The sequence below is a fragment of the Vicia villosa genome, linkage group LG3 (assembly GCF_029867415.1).
Source record: "Vicia villosa cultivar HV-30 ecotype Madison, WI linkage group LG3, Vvil1.0, whole genome shotgun sequence".
NCBI lineage: Eukaryota > Viridiplantae > Streptophyta > Magnoliopsida > Fabales > Fabaceae > Vicia > Vicia villosa.
The window spans coordinates 1910376-1931002 of NC_081182.1; the positions used below are offsets into that span (position 1 = coordinate 1910376).

The following is a 20627-nucleotide window of genomic DNA, read 5'->3' on the forward strand; positions in this document are numbered from 1 at the left end:
CAAGGTATAATTTTCCTAATTGTCAATTCATAAAAAAGGAGAAAATTTTTAAAAGAAAAATGAAAACAAAAAAAAGAATGAGATTGGAGATCATTTATTTTGATATTTATAATGAATGCATATAATTTAAATTAAATAAAGACTGATTGGATAATAAAAAATCTACATTAAAGTATATTTTTTTTACATTTTGAACCGAAAAGTTAATAGTTAATTTTGGAAAGCATTTATATTAATACGTTTATATATTTTAAAGAATGATTAGTCTATCCATTATTTATCAAAGATTATCTATGGTATCTTTAATGGAGATTAAAAAATGAAAGAAAAAAAAAGTTAATAGTTAATTTTGGAAAGCATTTGTATTAATACATTTATATATTTTAAAGAATGATAAATGATAAATAAACCGATAAGGAATAAGTATTGCACAAGGACCTATAAAAGATTATTTATGGTATCTTTAATGGAGATAAAAAAACTGAAAGAAAAAAAAACTAATAATGATAGGAAGTTACGGATTGAAAAAAAAATCAATATTTTATTTATAATAATTCAAACCAAAAAACATAATTACTCTTAAAAATATATTATTTTTTTATAAGAATTTCTAAATCTATTATTACCTAAAATTATATATAATATAGAAACAAATATCTTTTTAATCTTTCATTAATAAAAATATATAAAAATATGACAGAAAATAAGACCAGAGTATTATAATTTTATTTAGTATACCAAAGACTATTATAATTTTATGTTATATTACAATATTTTAAACTAAAAGATGTTAATAATGTTTTTTCAATGTTTCAATTTAATTATGGATAACTTAATAATTTTTTTTATAGTTTTCTATTTTTTTTAGTCATAACAAAAATACAAAGGAAAATAAGACTTAAAAAAATACATTATTACTATTAGAATTAGATCAATATTTAAAGTTAGAAATAAAATTAAAACATAAAAATGTTACTATTTTTTATAGAATTATGTATTTTATATTTTAATATGTTTTCTTTATTATAAGGAAATATAAGTATATATATTATTTAAATTATATTTTATATAGTAGTATCTATTTTGTAATTTTTCCTTAACAATTATAAGGGAAAAATAAAACTAAATTAAATAATATGTCAAAGACTATTATAACTTTATATTGAATTAAAATATTTTAGGCTAAAAAATTTGTCTTAACTATTTATTATAAATAAAAAGATTATATAATATTCATATTTTTTAATATTTAAATCCCAATAGTGATGGTTTAATATTATTATGTTATTATTATTATTACTATTAATAGTGATGGTTTAATATTATTATATTATTATTAATATTATTATTATTATTATTGAATTTAATATTATTATTAATTGTGGTATTAAATTGGTGTTGGTGTGAAGAATTAAAATAACAGTGATAAAAAATTTAAATTTTAATATGATGCCACATAAGCATTAGGATCATAATATGATGCCAAGTAAGAATTAGGGTTAGGGTTGTATCCATGGTTGCCATCATGACAACCTTAGATTTATATTAACTAGATAGATGAACCAAAACTATATTGAAACTAATAATATATTAGTCAAATATACAATCTTAAATTGTTGAAAAAATTTATTTTGTTTGAATTTATCGTTTCTTTTCTAAATTTTTTACTAAATATGCATTAATATAAAATATATAGAATATTGATTAAATATGTATTAATTTAAAATATTAAAAAGGTTCACTCTATAGTTTATATGGAAAATTTTGAAAAGATATTTATCACTTTTTCAACTTTTCAATTATTTTATATTTTATATTTGTATATAAATTTGAGGTTTGCATATTTCAGAATACATCTCATTCATTCTATTAAAATTGAAGCTCTTCAAAATGACTAAGTTTTATGTCATGCCAATTTTTGTCATTTTCATTATTTTTTCAGGTACATAAATTTTGTCTTTTTTATATTATTTTGTAGAACTTATACGTATGTATGTAATGTTTATTTGTTAGGTGTTAACATTATCAAACTTAATTATAAGAATGTAATAATGCTTTCTTTTTTTTACAGTTGTAACCATGACATGTCAAGCAGGCAAATCATGTACCACAGTCAAACCTGGTCCTTCTGCTACTTGTATCCCTTATCAGTGTGAAGAATGGTGCTCTGAATCTTATAAAGGTAACGCAAAATGTGTGCCAGATGCAGGAGACCCTAATAGAGCCAGATGTTTTTGCACACATCCATGTTAAGCCTATAAAAAATATAGCACAATGCTCAAAAATTAAATGTTAAATGTAAGAGCATATCAAAATAAATTTAATAAAACTATGCATTGATATTTTTCAAATTGGTATTTAAGTGTTTTTGTATACTTATTGCGATTTAATATTTTATATTAACTAAATTATAATTGAAATTTTGTTAGATAAAAATTTAAAATAGAAAAATATGATTGATTATTTATTTAATTATATATATGAATCCACTGTTTAAAAATGTAGCATATTTTGGGCGTGGAAAAAACAAATAAAATATAAATTTATAAAATATAAATTTATTTGTGATTTAGTTTGATTTGAGATGATTGATAAAAAAATTCAATCTGATTTGATTCAATTTCCTACAGTTTAATTTGGTTCAATTTTTGAATATACCAATTATAAATTATAATTATTTTACTAAAATTCTAATAACTAATATATTTATATAATATATAACATATAGTAAATTAAAAAAAAAATTACAAAATAAGAACGATCGGTTATGGTTGATACAAATGACATAATTCTAGTCCTTTTTACATGTTTTTAGTTATTGTATACAAGAAAAGTCCAAATAGGTGTTTTCTCACTTTTCATAGATAAGTTAAGGTTTTTGTATCAATTGCATATGAAATAGGTTAATAAGTGTCGACGTATTTAACGTAAATCTAACATATATCAACAGTCATCATATTCCTCCTAAGACGATTAGCCTTTAAACATGATTTAGCCTCTAACGTCATTTGTTGGACAAGTGACTTCAAACACAATAGGGGATGAATTACGTGGGTTTAAAAATGGTGTCCAAATAAAAATATTTGATAAAAACTAAGTTTTAAACAAGTTCAATCACACAGTCACACAAACTCACGTTCACTCGTGTTTCCCTGTATTTGTAACCGGAGCTCTAGATACCAATTGTTGGTGCACAAAGAATAAAGATGATGACAAAGAGAATGACGGCGCAAAGATTAATGAGAGAAAATAAAAAGTATATTCTACTACTTGTGTTGTTAATAATGATAGCTACTACAAGGCTATTTATACAAAAGAAAATCTTGCCACATAAGCCCTAAAAGCATAAACTTAGTGAACAAGTTTAAGGTGGAAACCGTACAGTACTAAAAAATACTAAAGTACCCTTACTAACTAAATAGCTAAGCTAAAGGACCCAGGAGATAGAACTTCTGGTCAACACTATCTTCTGAATAACTATCAGAAGATCAGCCCACATCAGAACTTCTGATGCTCATATTCTGAATATGAATTACTCTTCAATACTTGTATCTTGAGTGCGTTTTAATGAAATATCAATTATTGAAAAAGAAAAAAAAAACTACGAGGACTTAACATAAAATATCAAACTTAATAATATGGACATTGTTGGTTAAAACTAGACACACAAACAAACTCTATTTTATATGTGAAAAGGAAATAAGAAAGAAGTAGTCAAAGTAAACTCGCTTCTTTTGGGGCAGGATAAGTAAACCAATATATAAAAAAAGTAATAATAAAAAAAAAGGTAAATGACTTTTTTTTAATATTATAAGAGTGAAGTCCCATTTTAGTCCCTCACAAAAATTTTAGAGGTCAGATTAGTCCCTGAGAAATAAAAAGTCCCTATTGAATCTCTTACAAAATTTAACCGGACCATGTTAGTCCCTCAACTAACATTTTTTTAAAATCATTTTTTTTTACTTTTGAACCGTGATTAGACTGTTAATAAATACTCATTTTAGTCCCTCACAAAAAAGAAAGAGTCCAAATTAGTCCCTAAGAAAAAAATGTCTATATTTAATCCCTTAAATAATTTAATCAAGCCATGTTAGTCCCTCTTTTAGTATTTTTTTCAAATCAATTTTTTTTTTTTTAAATTGTGACTGGACTCCTATTTTAAGACTGTTGAATTGAAATTATTTATGAAGGGATTTTTTTTTATAAATAATTTATGAAGGGATTGTAGATAAATAATCACGACACCACGGAGTTTTTTTCTTTGTTTGGTTTATTATCAGGCTTATAGGTGGGTGACTATGATTTTTGTTGTTATGTATTCTTGTGGAAGGTTTAGTTTTGTTACTAAGGTGATTTAGAATAAACTCTTGCTTTTGTAAATAATACTTGTGGCGAAAATAATACACATGGTATGTTGGAAGAAAATTGGTTTATACCATATCACTTAAGTTTTGATAATAACAAAGTATTTAATGAACAATTAGGTATACTAACATGTGTTCAAGTGTGCAGGATCATTAGTCAAAGAATTTACCGAACTCTAACTCTGATAGGAACATATGAAGAGAAGCTTGAGACTCAGATTATAAAAGATCAGAATATGATGATTCAAATTCTGAATGATAAGATTTTAATGTCTCACATCTAGGGAACCCAACTTCTGGTGGAAACTTAGACTCTGAAGACCATGTGCAAAGAGACTCAACCTCTGACCCGTACTCAATTTCTGAAAGCAGGTCTATCTTGTCAAGTTCAGTCATAGTTTAAAAATACGAAAAAAATTGTTTGAAAAAATATTAAAAGAGGGACTAACATGGCTCAGTTAAATTTTGTAAGGGATTAAATAGAGACTTTTTTTTGTCAGGGACTAATTTGGACTTTCCCTTTTTTGTGAGGGACTAAAATGAGTCTTCAGTGGTGGTCCAGTCACGGTTCAAAAGTAAAAAGAAAAATCGGTTTGAAAAAATATTAACAGAGGGACTAACATGGCTCGATTAAATTTTGTAAGGGATTTAATATGGGTTTTTTTATTCTCAGCGACTAATCTGACCTCTACAGTTTTTGTGAGGGACTAAAATGAGACTTCACTCATATTATAAAAATATATATAAATTAACGTGCCTAAAGACCCTCTGTCACGTCCTCAATATTATAGTAATATTTAGAATCTCAACTAACAAAATAATAGTAATATTTGGAATGTCAACTATGTTATGTCAAAAAAAAAAAACACAACTATATATGTTGATTTTTTTATTAGGAAAAATGGAATATGCATTCTAAAGATCCTCTATCACGTCCTCAAATAAAATGGCCCATGACAAAATAATAGTAATATTTAGAATCTCAACTATGATATGTCAAACAAAACAAAAAAAAAAAAAAACTCCACTATGTTGGTTTTTTTATTAGGGAAAATATAGTATATTTAGGAGGAGAAAGAAATCGATCTCTTCTTGCTTTCACTCTGCCATCTATTCCATGCAAAGCAAATTAGTCGTGTATTGAAGAAAAAATATGTCTGATATGAAAATAAGATTCATATTATGGATATTGATTTTGTTGTTTGGTTGTTTTGTGGGTGCATCTGATGAAAGAAGGTTTATGAAAATACAAGTAACAAGTTTTAATGTTACTTCTACGACTCAAAAGCATGAACACAGTTTTCTCACAAAAGCTGTTAATTTCTTTTGGAAAACAGATGGATTAGGTTATACACATGTGTGGCCGGTAAGCTTTCACTTTTCTCTTTATCTTTCTTTCTTGCTCTAACTTCTAAGAAGAAGATTCATTGACATTTTTTTTTTCTGAATTCTATGGCCGAGTTTTTTTTTCTGTCCTTAAATTAATTCCCGAATCAAATTAGTCAGTCCAATGAACCTGATAGCAACCGGTGAAGAAAAAAAAACATGTTTAAGGCTTTTAGATTTATATTTAAGAAATAAATAAAGTTATAAGAAAAATTAATATTTGTATTAAAACTAACATAAAAATGGAATTCACATTTTTTTTTTGTTTCATAATAGCTTTGGAGTAGTTGAATTTATCTATGTCTTAATTTCTTGACAATATGTTTTTAGATTTAAATTTAATATAGAAAAACTATAATGTTAATCATATACATAAAAATATTTGACTAAAATTAAAAATTATATTTATATTATGGTATAGCTAATATTTCTTGTATTGAAATAAATAGAACATTCTAATTAATAGATCTTTATTTTGAGACCTAAAGTGAATATTAATTTTTTTTTAATTCCATTTCTATTATAATAACTTATATAAAAAAAATTGATTTGGTTGATAATGGCCAAATTTTTAAAATGTCGTTAGTTCGAAAGTTTGTTCTTAAAAATGAATAAACGAGATGTTGTTGGTGTAGCTTTAAAAATGAATAAGTATGACATAGGTGGTTTGAAATTGCATTTTGCTATTGAATATTTTTGTAAAATTATTATTTAAACTGACTTAATTGGATAAAAATAAATAAGTGTCTTTAATTATGCAGGAAATGAAGTTTCGATGGCAAATAGTTTTGGGTACTTTTGTTGGTTTTTGTGGAGCGGCGTTTGGAAGCGCTGGTGGTATTGGTGGTGGTGGAATATTTGTTTCTATGCTTACTCTTATTATTGGATTTGATCCCAAATCAGCCACTGCTATCTCAAAATGTAAGTTATTTTATTTTCTATGCTATCGACACTTCTTAAAAAGGTGTGTCAGAGTTACGCTTAAAAAAATGTGTGAGTATCTGAATCTGAAACTGATTATGTTTATTTATTTGTATTTGTTTCAGGTATGGTGATGGGTGTATCCCTTGCAGCAGCTTACTACAACCTTAAACTGAGACATCCTACATTAAATAAGCCAATAATTGACTATGATTTGGCACTTCTCATTCAACCTATGCTCATGCTTGGTATCAGCATTGGAGTTATCTGCAACGTTATATTTCCTGATTGGCTTGTAACAATATTGCTTATTGTTATTTTCTTAGGTAATTAATATTTAACTATATGAAACTGTTCTTTTCATTTTGGCATTCTTGATTTTATTTTGTTGCTTCTCAAATTCTTTTTACTCTTCTTTAGGCACATCAACTAAGGCATTTTTTAAAGGGGCTGAGACATGGAAAAAGGAAACCCTAGTGAAAAAGGTCTCTTTTATTGTTTCATGTTGAGTCCAAAATTATTTATTTAATGATGAACACTCAAATAAATTATGACTAAATGTCTTGATTCATTATAGGAGGAGGCTGCCAGGAGACAAGAATCAATTGGTGAGTTCAAAAACTGTATATTTGTATTATTTATCAAAACAAAAATAAAGTATTCTGACATTATGTTTTCTTTTTTGTAATGTTCTGAAGCTGAAGATGAAGCAGAATACGAAGCTCTTTCAACTGGACCAAATGGTGGCATTGAAAACAAAATCGAGGTACATAAAACTAATGATGAATTGATATATATATATATATATATATATATATATATATATATATATATATATATATATATATATATATATATAATGGGAGAGAGAAAAAAAGATTCACTTATAATCTCCACCATTTATTTTAAAATTCAATGGTTCAGATTCATTTTCACATTCTCATATAAAAAAGTCATTCTCATATGATATGCCCTCATATATATATATATATATATATATATATATATATATATATATATATATATATATATATATATATATATATATATATATATATATATATATATATATATATATATATATATATATTAGTCAACCTTTGTAATTAGTTAGTTTTTGAATCAAATGAGAATGAAGATGAATCAGAGATTCATCAAAGTATTCACAAAAGCTCTTTAACACCTTTATATACATAATAATATGGTAATTTGTAGGTGACTATAATTGAGAACGTGGACTGGAAAATGTTTGGACTTCTTGCATTAGTTTGGGTTTCATTCATTGCAATACAAATTGCTAAGGTTTGATTTTTCATCAATTGTAGTTAGTTCATAATAATAGTTTATAACATGCAATTCATCTGAGATCAATAATATCTTCTGTTTACCTGTTTACAGCAAAACACATCTACATGTTCAACAACATATTGGGTACTGAACTTTTTACAGGTAATGATCTCTTTTACTATCACATAATTTCTGTGAGTTCGTATATGAATGTTTGTTACAAGTTACAAAAGATATCTAAGAAAAATGAAGAAGTTTGAATCATGTCTTACATTATATATATATACAGATTCCAATCTCAATTGGAGTATCTTCATATAAGGCAACTGCATTATTCACAAGGAAAAGAGAAATATCTTCCACAGGTGATCAAGGGAAAGAATTTACAGTTACCAAACTTATCATTTATTGTGTCTTTGGCCTACTGTCCGGTGTAATCGGTGGATTGTTGGGACTAGGAGGCGGATTCATTATTAGTCCACTTTTTCTGGAACTGGGAATCCCTCCACAAGTGAGTGTCAAATTTCATTATTATATAAACTTTGTTTCTCTTATCTTCATCATAAAATCTAGTTGGTTAGTTTGATTAATTGGATTCGATATCGAATGTGCACAGGTGTCAAGCGCCACAACAACGTTCATCATGATATTCTCTTCGTCTATGTGTGTCGTGGAATACTTCATGTTGAAACGATTTCCAGTTCCTTATGGTTCGTGTTATCGAGAACTTCTAGCTTTTTTTTAGTCTCTATACTAATATTCGATTTTGTACAATGGATTGTTTCTTATTAATGTGTTATTCTTGAAATGTGACACACAGCTCTCTACTTTAACTTGTTGGCTATTATAGCAGCCTTGGTTGGACAAAATTTTGTTAGAAAGATAATCAACCTATTTGGGAGAGCATCTGTCATCATCTTTATTCTTGCTGGTATAGTATTTATCAGTGCAATCTCACTTGGTAAGCATACAAATTTTCCTCTTTGGTTTGGTTATTTATCTATACTTATCTCAAATCTTACTTGAGGCAACATTATATTAATATAGGATTTAATTTTACAATGTCACTATATATACTCATTATATGCATGCTTATGAATTTTGAGATGTTTTTGATTCATTTTGTTAGGTGGAGTTGGCATTTCAAATATGGTGCACAAGATTGCAAATCATGAATATATGGGATTTGATAATATCTGCAAATACGGGTTATAACACTTTTTGAGAAGATGTGTTTTTTTTAGTGTTTATATTATCCAAGTTATTGCATATTTGATTTTTGAGTGATAAAATTTGATTTTGAATTAAATAATTTTGTAAATTTGATTTTGAATGAAATAATTTTGTAAATTTGATTTTGAATGAAATAATTTTGTAAATTTCATTTTGATTAAAATTGAGTTATATGTAAAGCTATTCATGTTTGCATTTACGAGGAGTGCTAAGAACACTCTCTTTTTAACACTCTCTCAAACAATCGCTCTCTTATTGGTTGAAATATGTGTGGGTCTCTCACTTTGAAAATGGGTTCCACATAAAGTGGTAGGACCCACACATGTTTCAACTAATAGTAGAATGAGTGTTTAAGAGAGTGTTCTTAGCATTTATCTTGCATTTATTTATATATTTATATAAAAGCAAGTTCAATAAAAAAACATATTTGGCCACAAAAGTTATAAATTTTGGTTTCAAGTTAGAACTTGACCCGGTAGGACCTTTCTCTTCAAGTTTTGTTTAGAGTTTAGAATAGTATGTATCTAAATTTGGTTCATAATCCCACTTTTAGAGTGGTTTCGAGGCTATAGAACCCTTATGCTCGGGATAGTTTTCATTAGGGACAAATGTCAGAAGATCTCGTAGACTACTTATGACTGTCTTTAGGGACCAGTCAACTCTAATCATATGTATTCCTAAGGAAAAACCATCTCAAGGTTCTAAAGTTCTAAAATATTCTTCTAGGACAGGTGCATCAGTGGATTCAACTGCCCATTTAATTTTGATACCCCTTGGATGTTTGGTTGACCTCAATTTAGTATGATAATAGGGTGTGACTATTCTAAGGTTCCAAATCGTTCTTCAGATATTAATGCCTTCAACTATCTCTGATGAATATTAAATGTACCTGACGACCTCAATTAGATGGACGGGTAGAGAGTTATCCAAACTCGCATACTTGGTGTTGTGGTGTTAAATGGATTAAACAAGAACAATAGTCATACAAGTCGTAATCTCTAAAGTTGTTTATGTTAGAACAAGTTTGGTTCATAAACTATCCTTAAGTTTTGATGGTAACAAACTATTTAATGGTTATAGAATAATTTTGTACTCTAACAAGGAAGATAATTATGCAGATCTAAAAAAATGCAATTTTGACTTTGAGGAAGTTAATTTATATGCATCAGATGCTAAGCCAAACATATACAGTATTTGAAGATAATCAGAATCTAAAGATAATCAGAATCTAAAGATAATCAGAATCTAAAGATAATCAGAATCTAAAGATCGGCAAAGTCTGAAGACTGACATCATCTGAAGCAAACAAAATCTGTCATAAGGAATGACTCTGTAACCTCTGAACAAGCTTTATCAACATATTTTCTAAATCCTCTATTTCAAAAGTATTTTGTCTTCATCTAATCAAGATTCTGATAAAGACAATTTCAGTCTTAAGAATACAGAGACTCTGAAACCTTTGATTAACCAGGTTCGGAAGACATACTTTAACTTCTGATCAAGCTTCAACTAATTCTATAAGAAGCCTATGAGTCTATAAGTTAAGTATGATCGTGGTAGTAACTCTAATCAAGCTTCAACAAACATTTATGAGAAGTCCCTAATCAGAAGATATATTGAGAAAATATTATGACAACGGTACACTACTTTATGTCTATTCAAGAGAAAAATATTATTGTCAGTATCATCATTATCATGTCTCTTAAGTTGTTTTGCACTGTAAACGCCACTCTACTCTGCTCCTCTCAACGCCTTTATGCTAGCTATGAAATTAACTTCACTTTACTTTGTTCCATCTAAAGTAAGTCAGTGACTATTTATGTTGTTTAAAGACTCAATCTTTCCCTCTCTAAGTGGTATGTTCTTAGTATTTATTTAAAGAGAAAATGGAAGATTGATTATATACACATGGGGGATACATACAAAATGGAACATTCAACCAGAAGTGTGAAAAGAGTGTAGGAAGAAAAGTGAATAGAGTGAGACATATTCACATATGAGTAAAAATACTCAAAAGAGAGAAAATGTGAATATTATCAAGAGATCAATAGAATAGTAAAGCACAACAATGAAGATCATCTGTGCAAGAAGGAGAAGAAGAAGAAGAAGAAGAAGAATGATGATGATTTCATTCTTATACACTTAGGAGCAGTCATTTTATATTATGTTCAAAGTGTAAACCTTTGTGTATCTACTTGACTAAAAAGCACTCATATAAACACAGAGGTTGATACCATATTCTGTTGTTAAAGAGTTTGAAGTCTCTTGTATGCGTGCTTGATCAAGGAAGTCATGAACTTGTGTGTTTAAGAAAGGATGTTTCTTTCAAATTAATTGGCAAGGAATTCCTAGACTGGTGTGTATAGGCACGGAAGTCTCTTTTAGGTTTGATTGATCAAGGAAGTCATGATCTGGTGTGTTTAGGCAAGGAAATCTCTTTCAGGTTTAATTAAACAAGAAAATCTTGAACTGACATGTCTAGGCAAGGAAGTCTCATTCAGGTGTGATTGAGCAAGAAAGTCTTGGGTTGGTGTGTCTAAGTAAACTATTATCAGGTTTTGATTATGATGTAGATAGAGAGTTTGATTGTTTGCAAATATTATATTTAAAAAAAATGTTTTTCGAAGATTTGAATTTTTTTTTAGAAAAAGTGTTGCTCATATATATTGTCATACCCCAAAATTTGCCCGATCAAATCTACGTTCGTTAATCCATCAAGGTTCAAAATTAAGAGTCATGGGGTTTGACATTTCTATTGTCAAACCCGCTATTTTATAAATCAGGTTGAGTTAAAACAAGGGCGTAATTAACAGATGTTTAGGACCCAAACGTTTGGCCCAATTATTACAAGGTTTTATCATTTTTGGGGGTGTTATGGGTTTTATTAACATTTGTTTCGATTATTATTATTATTATTATTTATCATGACTAACTATTAGTATTTAGCATTATAAATTTTTATTATTAATGTTAACATTAATAGAATTATTATTAGGTAGTATTAGGATTAGTATTAGGATTAATTAGGTTTATTATTGTAATTAGGTTTATTATTGTAATTAGGTTTTAGTAATTATATATATTAGGATTATTTTTAGGGTAATGATAGTCTTAGAATTAGTATTAATATTATTATTTAGGGTTAATATTTATTGATTAGTATTATTATTAATTTTAAAAGAATTATCCTTATTATTAGTTTCAATTATTGTTATTTATCATTATTATTTCTTATTATTTGATTTCTTTTAGTTAAATAAAAATATACTATATTAGTATTTTAATGTTGTTAGTATTATTACTATCAATTATTATTATTATTCTCAGGTTATTAAAATGGAAAAAGAAACAAATCAAATTGGCCAAACTGGATTTGTTCACGTTTTCATGTGTAAGCAGGGTCGGCCCAATACATATTGTGGCCTAAGGCGATTTATAAAATAAAATTTAATGTAAAATATTTAAAATTTATTTATTGAATTCAAAACTATTTATTAAATTATTTTAATTTATTTTACTCCATATTTAATAATTGATAATAAAGTCAATTTATAGCGTTTATTTTAAATTTTTATAAATTTAACTATTATTATATTTATTATTATTATTAATGTGAGTTCATGTCATAAAATAGTAAAATAAAAAATCCTTAATATTTTATAATAAAATATATATTTATGTTTTATAGTGTTGGTCAATGTTACTAAGGTGTGCAATGCTATATTTATTGTACAATGTTACATTTATTACATGCTCTTTCTCCAAAGTAAATTCAAACTAGAAATAAAAACATTATACCGCACAGTGGAACACGTTTTCAATAATGGCTCATAAAATAAATATGGTAATGCTAACATGTGCCCCAAGGGCACATGTTAAGAAACTTAAAGATAGTAAATTTGTATTGAAAAATGTAATACACATTAATGATCAACTTTTAATTAAAATAATACACAATTTTTAAGAAAAAATTTCCATACTACAAAGAAGAAAAAATTTTGAGGCCCAAGGCAGTAGCCTAGTTGGCTTACCCCTTGGCCCGGGCCTGTGTGTAAGAGGATTAGATTTGCAAGCTTCTCAATATCTCTTCAAATCTTCAAAACAAAAACTGCAACAAATCTCAATCAGCATTTAATCGGATTCAATCAATCTCCAATATCATGATGATTCAAAGAGATTTTATACACATTGGATGACCTAATTCGTTCCACTATATATGCACAAGGATAACAATTGTTCAAGGGGGATGCTGCAGGCAGGGAGAGCCGAGTTAAGCTTCAATTTTTCCAACAAAAATTCAAAATCGTTTTTATAGATTGAGGAGGATTCAAGGGATTTTGATTATCAAAACACAATCTGTGGGTGGTGGTGAAGGGATTCAAATCGATTTCCAGGTTTGAAGTGTACACAATCGTAATCGTAAGGTCCGGTTTTTGTCTCCAACGAATTCAATCTCGTTTTCATATATTGGTGTATTATTAATGTGTTTTGATTGTTTGGTATGACTAAGATGCTTGTTTAGATTGTTTCTGGATGCTTTGATTGGATTTTTGTTGCAAAGATGGGAATCCGCCATTGTTAGGTCATGAGAAGCTTCGGTTTGGGGCTTTAAGGTGCAGGTGAAATTAGCAAAAAGCAAGGGCACCGGTGAACTCGGGGAACGATTTCCCATCGATTCATGGCTTTATCTGGAATTTATTCTTAACGTTTTAGGAGTTTGATTTGCGCAGGTTTTAACCACGCTCGTAATCGCAGCGAATGTGTCGCTGATTCGTAGCAGATGTTTCTGTATTATCATGAAGCCCACGAAGACGAAGGAGACTGGGCACGGGATCGTTCAGTTCAAAATTTTCTTGAATCTATTTTTTAATATATTAATCCTGTTGCGTTATAATATCAACTGGGCAATGTAGCGCAGATGGCAAGTGAAGATTAGTGTGACTCAAAAGTTCGAACCTGACCTTTGGCAAACATTTTTATTTGCTTGAAGCATTTAGCAGATCCAATATTCCGCTCCAGCATGCGTCTACAATAAGCCTCCATCAATCAAGTGTTTGATCATTCTGGATGAAGACCCAACGCACCAGAACTGAAGGGTGCATACCATGAACATTCAGCCTGGCCACACACAATAGAATCCTGGTTCTTTTTTCTATTTTTCTTTGTTATATATTATTTATATAGTTATATAATTCATCTTAATTATTTATATATATATATATATATATATATATATAATTTGATTTTTTTTAGATTAATAATATGATTAATATTAGGATCACAATATAAATTAGAATTAGACTAATGACTATGGTTTAGGGTTATCTCCCGATTATTTCGATTATGTCGATTTAATTTATTTAATCAATTCTTATTGTTAAAAAATCACAAAAACCCTAGAAGAGTTATTATCAATGCATTAGGGTTTGCTCAATCCCACTGGCCACTCTGCCAAATTATGATTCAATTTATTATTCGTTCCGACTAAATCTATTGGTCGCAGTGGTTAATAATCAAATAATTAATTAAATCCAAAATATATTTATTTTGCTAAATGGTTTTAACCAAATCTATTGGTTAGGATGATTAGCATATTCAATTCGTTATCATGTAATAATCAAACCTATTGATTATGAGGGATAACAATAAATTAATAATTATTTAAAACACACTCATTTGCTATTCGTGATAATCGAATCTATCGATTAGAATGGTTAGCAATCCTTCATTCAATCCGTTAACTATGGTGATCAAACCTATTGATCATCGCAACTAACGGTAACATATTAAACTAGGGTTGTACGCCCAAATCTTAAAACACTCCTACAAACTACGGATTTTCATCACTTCGACAAGGTAATTCGAAATACCTTGCAAATTGCAAATTTCAAAACTACGATAAGGTAACTCAAAATACTTTCAAACCTTCATATCAAATTCTAAGGCGTACAACCCTGTACCCGAACTACGTTGACTCTGATTCTCCCTAAGGAGATACGTAGGCACTTGGCAACAAGGCGAGTCCCCTTCCCCATAAATCTCACTTTTCCCCTGTTCATTTCCTTAGCAATATCTTAGCAATATATATATATATATATATATATATATATATATATATATATATATATATATATATATATATATATATATATATATATATATATATATATATATATATATATATATATATATATATATATATATATATATCAAACTCCTAAAACGTTAAGAATAAATATACCTTTTAAAAGATGTCTAAAAAATACCTTTTAAAAATGGATCAATATTGAATTTTTTGGTATATGAGGTGGAAGTGAACTTTAGAGTAATTTATTATAAGGAAAAAAGTACAGTCAAATAGCTGGACCGAATAAGATAATTGGGTTGGATCGAGTTGGGTGGTCACCCTGCTCTTTGGTATGGAAGAATCTACGTACCTAGCACCTCCAAGTTGGACCTGTCACCACGACATAACCCTTCATTGACAATAATACCCCCAGAGCTAAAAAACAAAATTTCAAATACAAAATCCCATTTTTTGAATTTTTGTCAAAACATACTTTTCTACTGAAGATTTGCTGAAAATACTGGATATTTATAAGTAAGTGTTGTTTTTCCATTAAATTTTAGGAAAAAAAAGCATTTTATCAGATTTTTTAAAATTGTCTATACCAAATTTATGATTTTATACCGGTAATTTAGAAATATTCGATAAAAATGCAATATTTTAGTTGCATTTTTATCAAAAATTTTTAGAAATTCTGTAAGAATATGATGTGTTTTTACCCATAATTTTGAAATAGTTGGTAAAAATACATATATTCATACTTGATATTTACAAAATACTAGTAAAAACACATCTATGCATACTAAAATTTTAAAATTATTGGTATTTGTATGAGTGTGACTGGATATTTTTAAAAAATTGGTAGGTCAATTTTTTTGTTGGTTTTTGTATGTGTCTGTAGTGAGAAGAAAAGGAAGAAATGGCAATATCATTTTTAGATTGAGCGAGAAAGCAGTTGCAGAGAGCTCTAGTAGAGGAGGCGAAGATGATAAAGATATTTATCTCGGGATTAAAGCAGGTAGAGTAGTCTCCATCAATTCTCATTGTAGGAGGATTAAGTAGTCTCACAGTCCGCGTATTCTCCAGCATAGAGGAGGAAAAGCTAGATGGGCCATATATCATGATGTTGAGTGATCGGAAAAATAGCAAGTGTACTATTTTCACCGATGTAGTAATAATGGGTTTTACCCCAAGTATCAATCACGAGGATTGCGTAGGAAAGACAAATTATTGTAACCAGTCAATTAAACAAAATAGCATATGGAGATTTTTCTTATATTAAAATAATAAAATTCAAATAAATAAGCTGAAAGTAAAGTTGAGCTTTTGTGTATAAATTTAGAGTAATGCCAAGGTAGGTGTATGATCAGCCTTATAATGACTCTGTAAAAAGATCTCTTCAACAAGTTCATATGATGCAACTATTTGTTCTTAAGGGTGTTTTCCTAAGTCCTTAGTGAAAACCTTTTGGTTTGCAATCCTAATGCCTAAGTCCTTAGAAACAAAGGTTTGTAAACCAAAGATGTAAATAATCAAGAATTGTTCAAATAACCTTACGGTATCCCTAGTCCTAGGTGATAACTATAAGATTTAATTGTTTAAAAACCATAACAACCGTAGTCCTACAGATTGTTAACCGTGGATCAATCTTGTTTTGCCGACAAAGAAAGCATAAAAACATTAAACAATCAAATTGCAAAATACGAATACTTGATTAAAGAACAACGATATTCAGAGTCATTACAATTCAAATCAGGGACACCCCCTGGCATTGGGGGGTTTAGCCTCTCATAATATTCAAGAAACCAAAATCAAAAAGTTTAGACATTTACAAAGATTAGGAGAACTCGGATCTTCAATGGTGTCCACCGTTGAATCCCTTCGTCTTCCAACACCTTGATGAAGCTATCTTTCTCTGCTCTGGAATTCTATCGTACGATCAAAAGTCCCCTCTCCTTGTCTTTCAATCTTCTTTTAATCCCTCTAGGTTTTCAGATCTCAGCCGTAATACCCAAACTGCCCCAGAAACTTTAAAAATTGGAAAAAACCAAAATTCAGAAATTTTGTCCGCACACCTGACACGGCGTGTCACTTGACACGGTCTGATCGTGTCCGGCTCTGCCTGTTTTGGTTTTGACTTCAAAATCAAAGTTGTAGCCCTTTTCGTTAGCGAAATTTTTCCACCGGAACCGCGTCATTCCGAGTTACGAAGCTCCAGTTATGATCAAAATACTACACGCATGTCATGATTTTCAGCTTCTTTTACACCAACACTTGTGCAATTTCCATCTGATCCAGAATTAACCTACAACCACCAAGTAAAGAGATCAAAAGCATCTAAAAAGACGTGATAAAGGGCACAAAAACATAATACAAGCAATTAACTAATATTAAAGGAATCAACGAAAAACTCTTGAAAACAACCACAAAGTGTTACCAAGTATGACGATCTTATGCCGAATTTATGACGAAATTAAGTAGAAATGGTGACTGATCATTGAGCCAGATGATGTCATTGCTGATGATGTTGAGGCAGAGGTGACAGTTCACAATGGTACAGGGTTCCTGCACAGACTCATATAAAGGTTCTTGTTTTAGTTGATGCTTAGGTACCCACTCAAACTGATACAAGTGTGTGTTCAGGCTGCCATAAATGGGATGCTCCTTGGAGGACCCTTTTGACCCTATCTTGCCCATTAGGTATGATAATCATGTGGCATTTATATTATGGCAGAGAGAGGTATGCATATTTTAATTTAAGTTATTTTTATTTATTACTAGTTAATTGAATGTAACTGATAACTTATGCTTTATGTGTTATAGGAATACACTCCATTAAAGGTCATCACTCATGGGTTGGATTTGAAGAATTTCTCTAAAGTGGAGATGCTTGGTCAGGTTATGGCAATTATCGCTTTTGTCAGTCTGGTTCCATTGTTGGTATACTTTTGTTGATTGATGGCAAAAGGCAATATATTCCTTTCTATCTTTCAATGGTGAGATGACAATTACCCTAAATGATGTATCCAACCTCTTCCATCTCCAATTGTTGGTAACCTCTTCACCCATCCACCAATGAATCAGTAGCTTGCATGTATGTCTGTTAAGACATACTTAGGCGTTACACTAGGTTTGATATTGAAGGAGTTTTGGGTAATAGGTTTTCTCATTTCCATCTTTCTTGGCTCCGATATATGTATCAAACATTAAAGGAGAATTTTATGTAAGAGGCAACCACTAGGGTATACATGTTTCATTTTGTAGGATGGACTATCTCAGTGGATAAGTCTCATGTATACATTAATGAAAGATACATATCCCTATTTGTTGACTTTGAGTCTCTTGATAGGGCTGAAGTTTTGTTGCTTTGACAATATTTTATATTGTCCTTGAAGAGGCGATTGTCTTTGAGACAAGACAACTTGTTGGTTATATGATTTTATTTTAAGTATGAATATTTATTATGTTCTTATTTATTAAATATGTTTTATATATGTAATTTGTTTTATTGTGCAATGTAGGATATACGAGCATTTCCCGTCCACTTGCGACATGCGTTATTGAGGTCCTATCATAGATGGCTCCCCATGGGCCACTAGATGGAGGTCTAGGCATTCTCATTCAAGTGGTCTGCTGAAGTATATGTGGATGGTTGATGCTCTGACCATAAATTGTGCCATATGGAGATTTTCTGCAGACCATAAAGTCCATGAGGAGTTCAATAGCACTTCTTCTTTTTTCGGGTTATCCGTGGTGAGAGAGTTATATGGCTGCATATTTACGTAAGAGGTGTTTGCCCTAGTTTGGGTATGTTCAGGGTATTCCTAGATCGGTCCATGTTGTACCATCTAGGAACATTGATAGATGGTTTAAGTTTAACATTGTGAGTAGTTTCATTGCTATTAGAGAAAATGTGGTACATGTGTCTTTTCTTATACAATGTCTAAATGGTTATTTATATGGTACTTTTGAGTATCACACCTTTGCATTATTCCACCTATCCAACATGTAGATGATGTTGGACCTTTACATGATGAAGGATATTTAGATGACCTGCCACCGCCTTCACCTGGTATGACTAATCAACAACAAGTGCAGATGATAACACTTCTTTTTGATAACCTCTAGGGTTTGGCAGATCCAGATAGTGAGGTATATGTTAGATTATCTCAAACAACGCATATTGCCTATGGTGGAAAATGTAGCTTTTTTTGTTTGATCCTTATTTATTATCACTGGCATTATTTTGGGTTTGTACTAAATTATCTGTATTTGTTGACACTTTAACTTAAAATTACATTACATCAATGCGAGATGAACATAAATTAATATGAATATAACTTAAACATTGTTAGATGATTCATGACGTTTCACCATCTTCATAATATTGACCGTAGATCTGCAAGTGTCGCATCCATATCGATTGGATCATTTGTTTCGTATAGGTGAAATGTGCTCCACATAACTCTTAAATTTTCATCTGTTTTCAACTTAAAGTTCCCAAACTCTACCTTTCCTTAATTATCGATTGATGGTGAATAATACTCGATCTTAACCACCATTATGTTTTCTGGGTGGCACTAGCGATTATTTTGTTTGGACATTGGAGCATCAGAAAGGGTGTCCTCTGTGAGCCAAAAATTAATAGGATGACTCACGCCGTTGAAGTACACAAATGTGCTACCAAAATTAAGATATTACAAGGTCTTTTAGCTAACAACATATGAAGCATATTTATACAAGTATTTAAATCATTATGGACCATACAAAAGTGTCGTTACAATCAGAATCCTACAAAAGTGTCTTTACAATCACAACCTCGCAAAAATAAGATTTTCATATTTTTATAGGTGGGGAGAAATTTTCAATATACCGTTTTTTTTAAATTCCGATAATCCTTTAGTTGCGCACCAAATATTTCAAATAATTTGATAAAATCATATATCGATTTTTTTGGTGCCACTACGTGATATTTTCGCCTCTGAGAGAAAATTTTGCAAAACTTTGAGTGAGAGAAAAATGAGATAATTTATAAAATCATATATCTATTTTTTTGGTGCCACTGCGTGATATTTTCGCCTTTAAGAGAAAATTTTGCAAACCTTTGAGTTAGAAAAAAATGAGAGGATATTTTTAATATTATTAAAATATGTGTGGTGAAAGGTCCAACACTTTTGATATGTCGTCTTTCTTGTTGGAGAGGGAGATTTCTTTCCTTAGGAGGTAGAATTAATTTATTGAAATCGGTTCTCTATAGCTTATCAATCTTCCACCTATCATTCTACAGAGCTCCAAAAAAGGTTTGTCAAGACATTACTAAGCTTCAAAACCAGTTTCTTTGGGGCGGATCGGATGGAAGAAGAAAGATT

General features: G+C 29.4%; 1 protein-coding gene and 1 long non-coding RNA gene across 2 annotated transcripts; both read left to right on the top strand.

Annotated features, from left to right (window-relative positions):
- Nucleotides 1-1858: 1858 nt before the first annotated feature.
- On the top strand, nucleotides 1859-2351 carry LOC131654744 (uncharacterized). The gene is made up of 2 exons (XR_009299555.1): nucleotides 1859-1942; nucleotides 2072-2351. It is a non-coding gene; the product is annotated as an uncharacterized LOC131654744 (long non-coding RNA).
- Nucleotides 2352-6514: 4163 nt separating this feature from the next.
- Nucleotides 6515-8703, top strand: LOC131654999 (sulfite exporter TauE/SafE family protein 3-like). Its single transcript, XM_058924912.1, has 9 exons — nucleotides 6515-6671; nucleotides 6797-6997; nucleotides 7092-7156; nucleotides 7249-7279; nucleotides 7370-7437; nucleotides 7887-7973; nucleotides 8070-8120; nucleotides 8248-8469; nucleotides 8575-8703. Exons 1-9 carry the CDS (start codon nucleotides 6515-6517, stop codon nucleotides 8701-8703), a joined length of 1011 nt encoding a protein of 336 aa, XP_058780895.1.
- Nucleotides 8704-20627: the final 11924 nt, after the last annotated feature.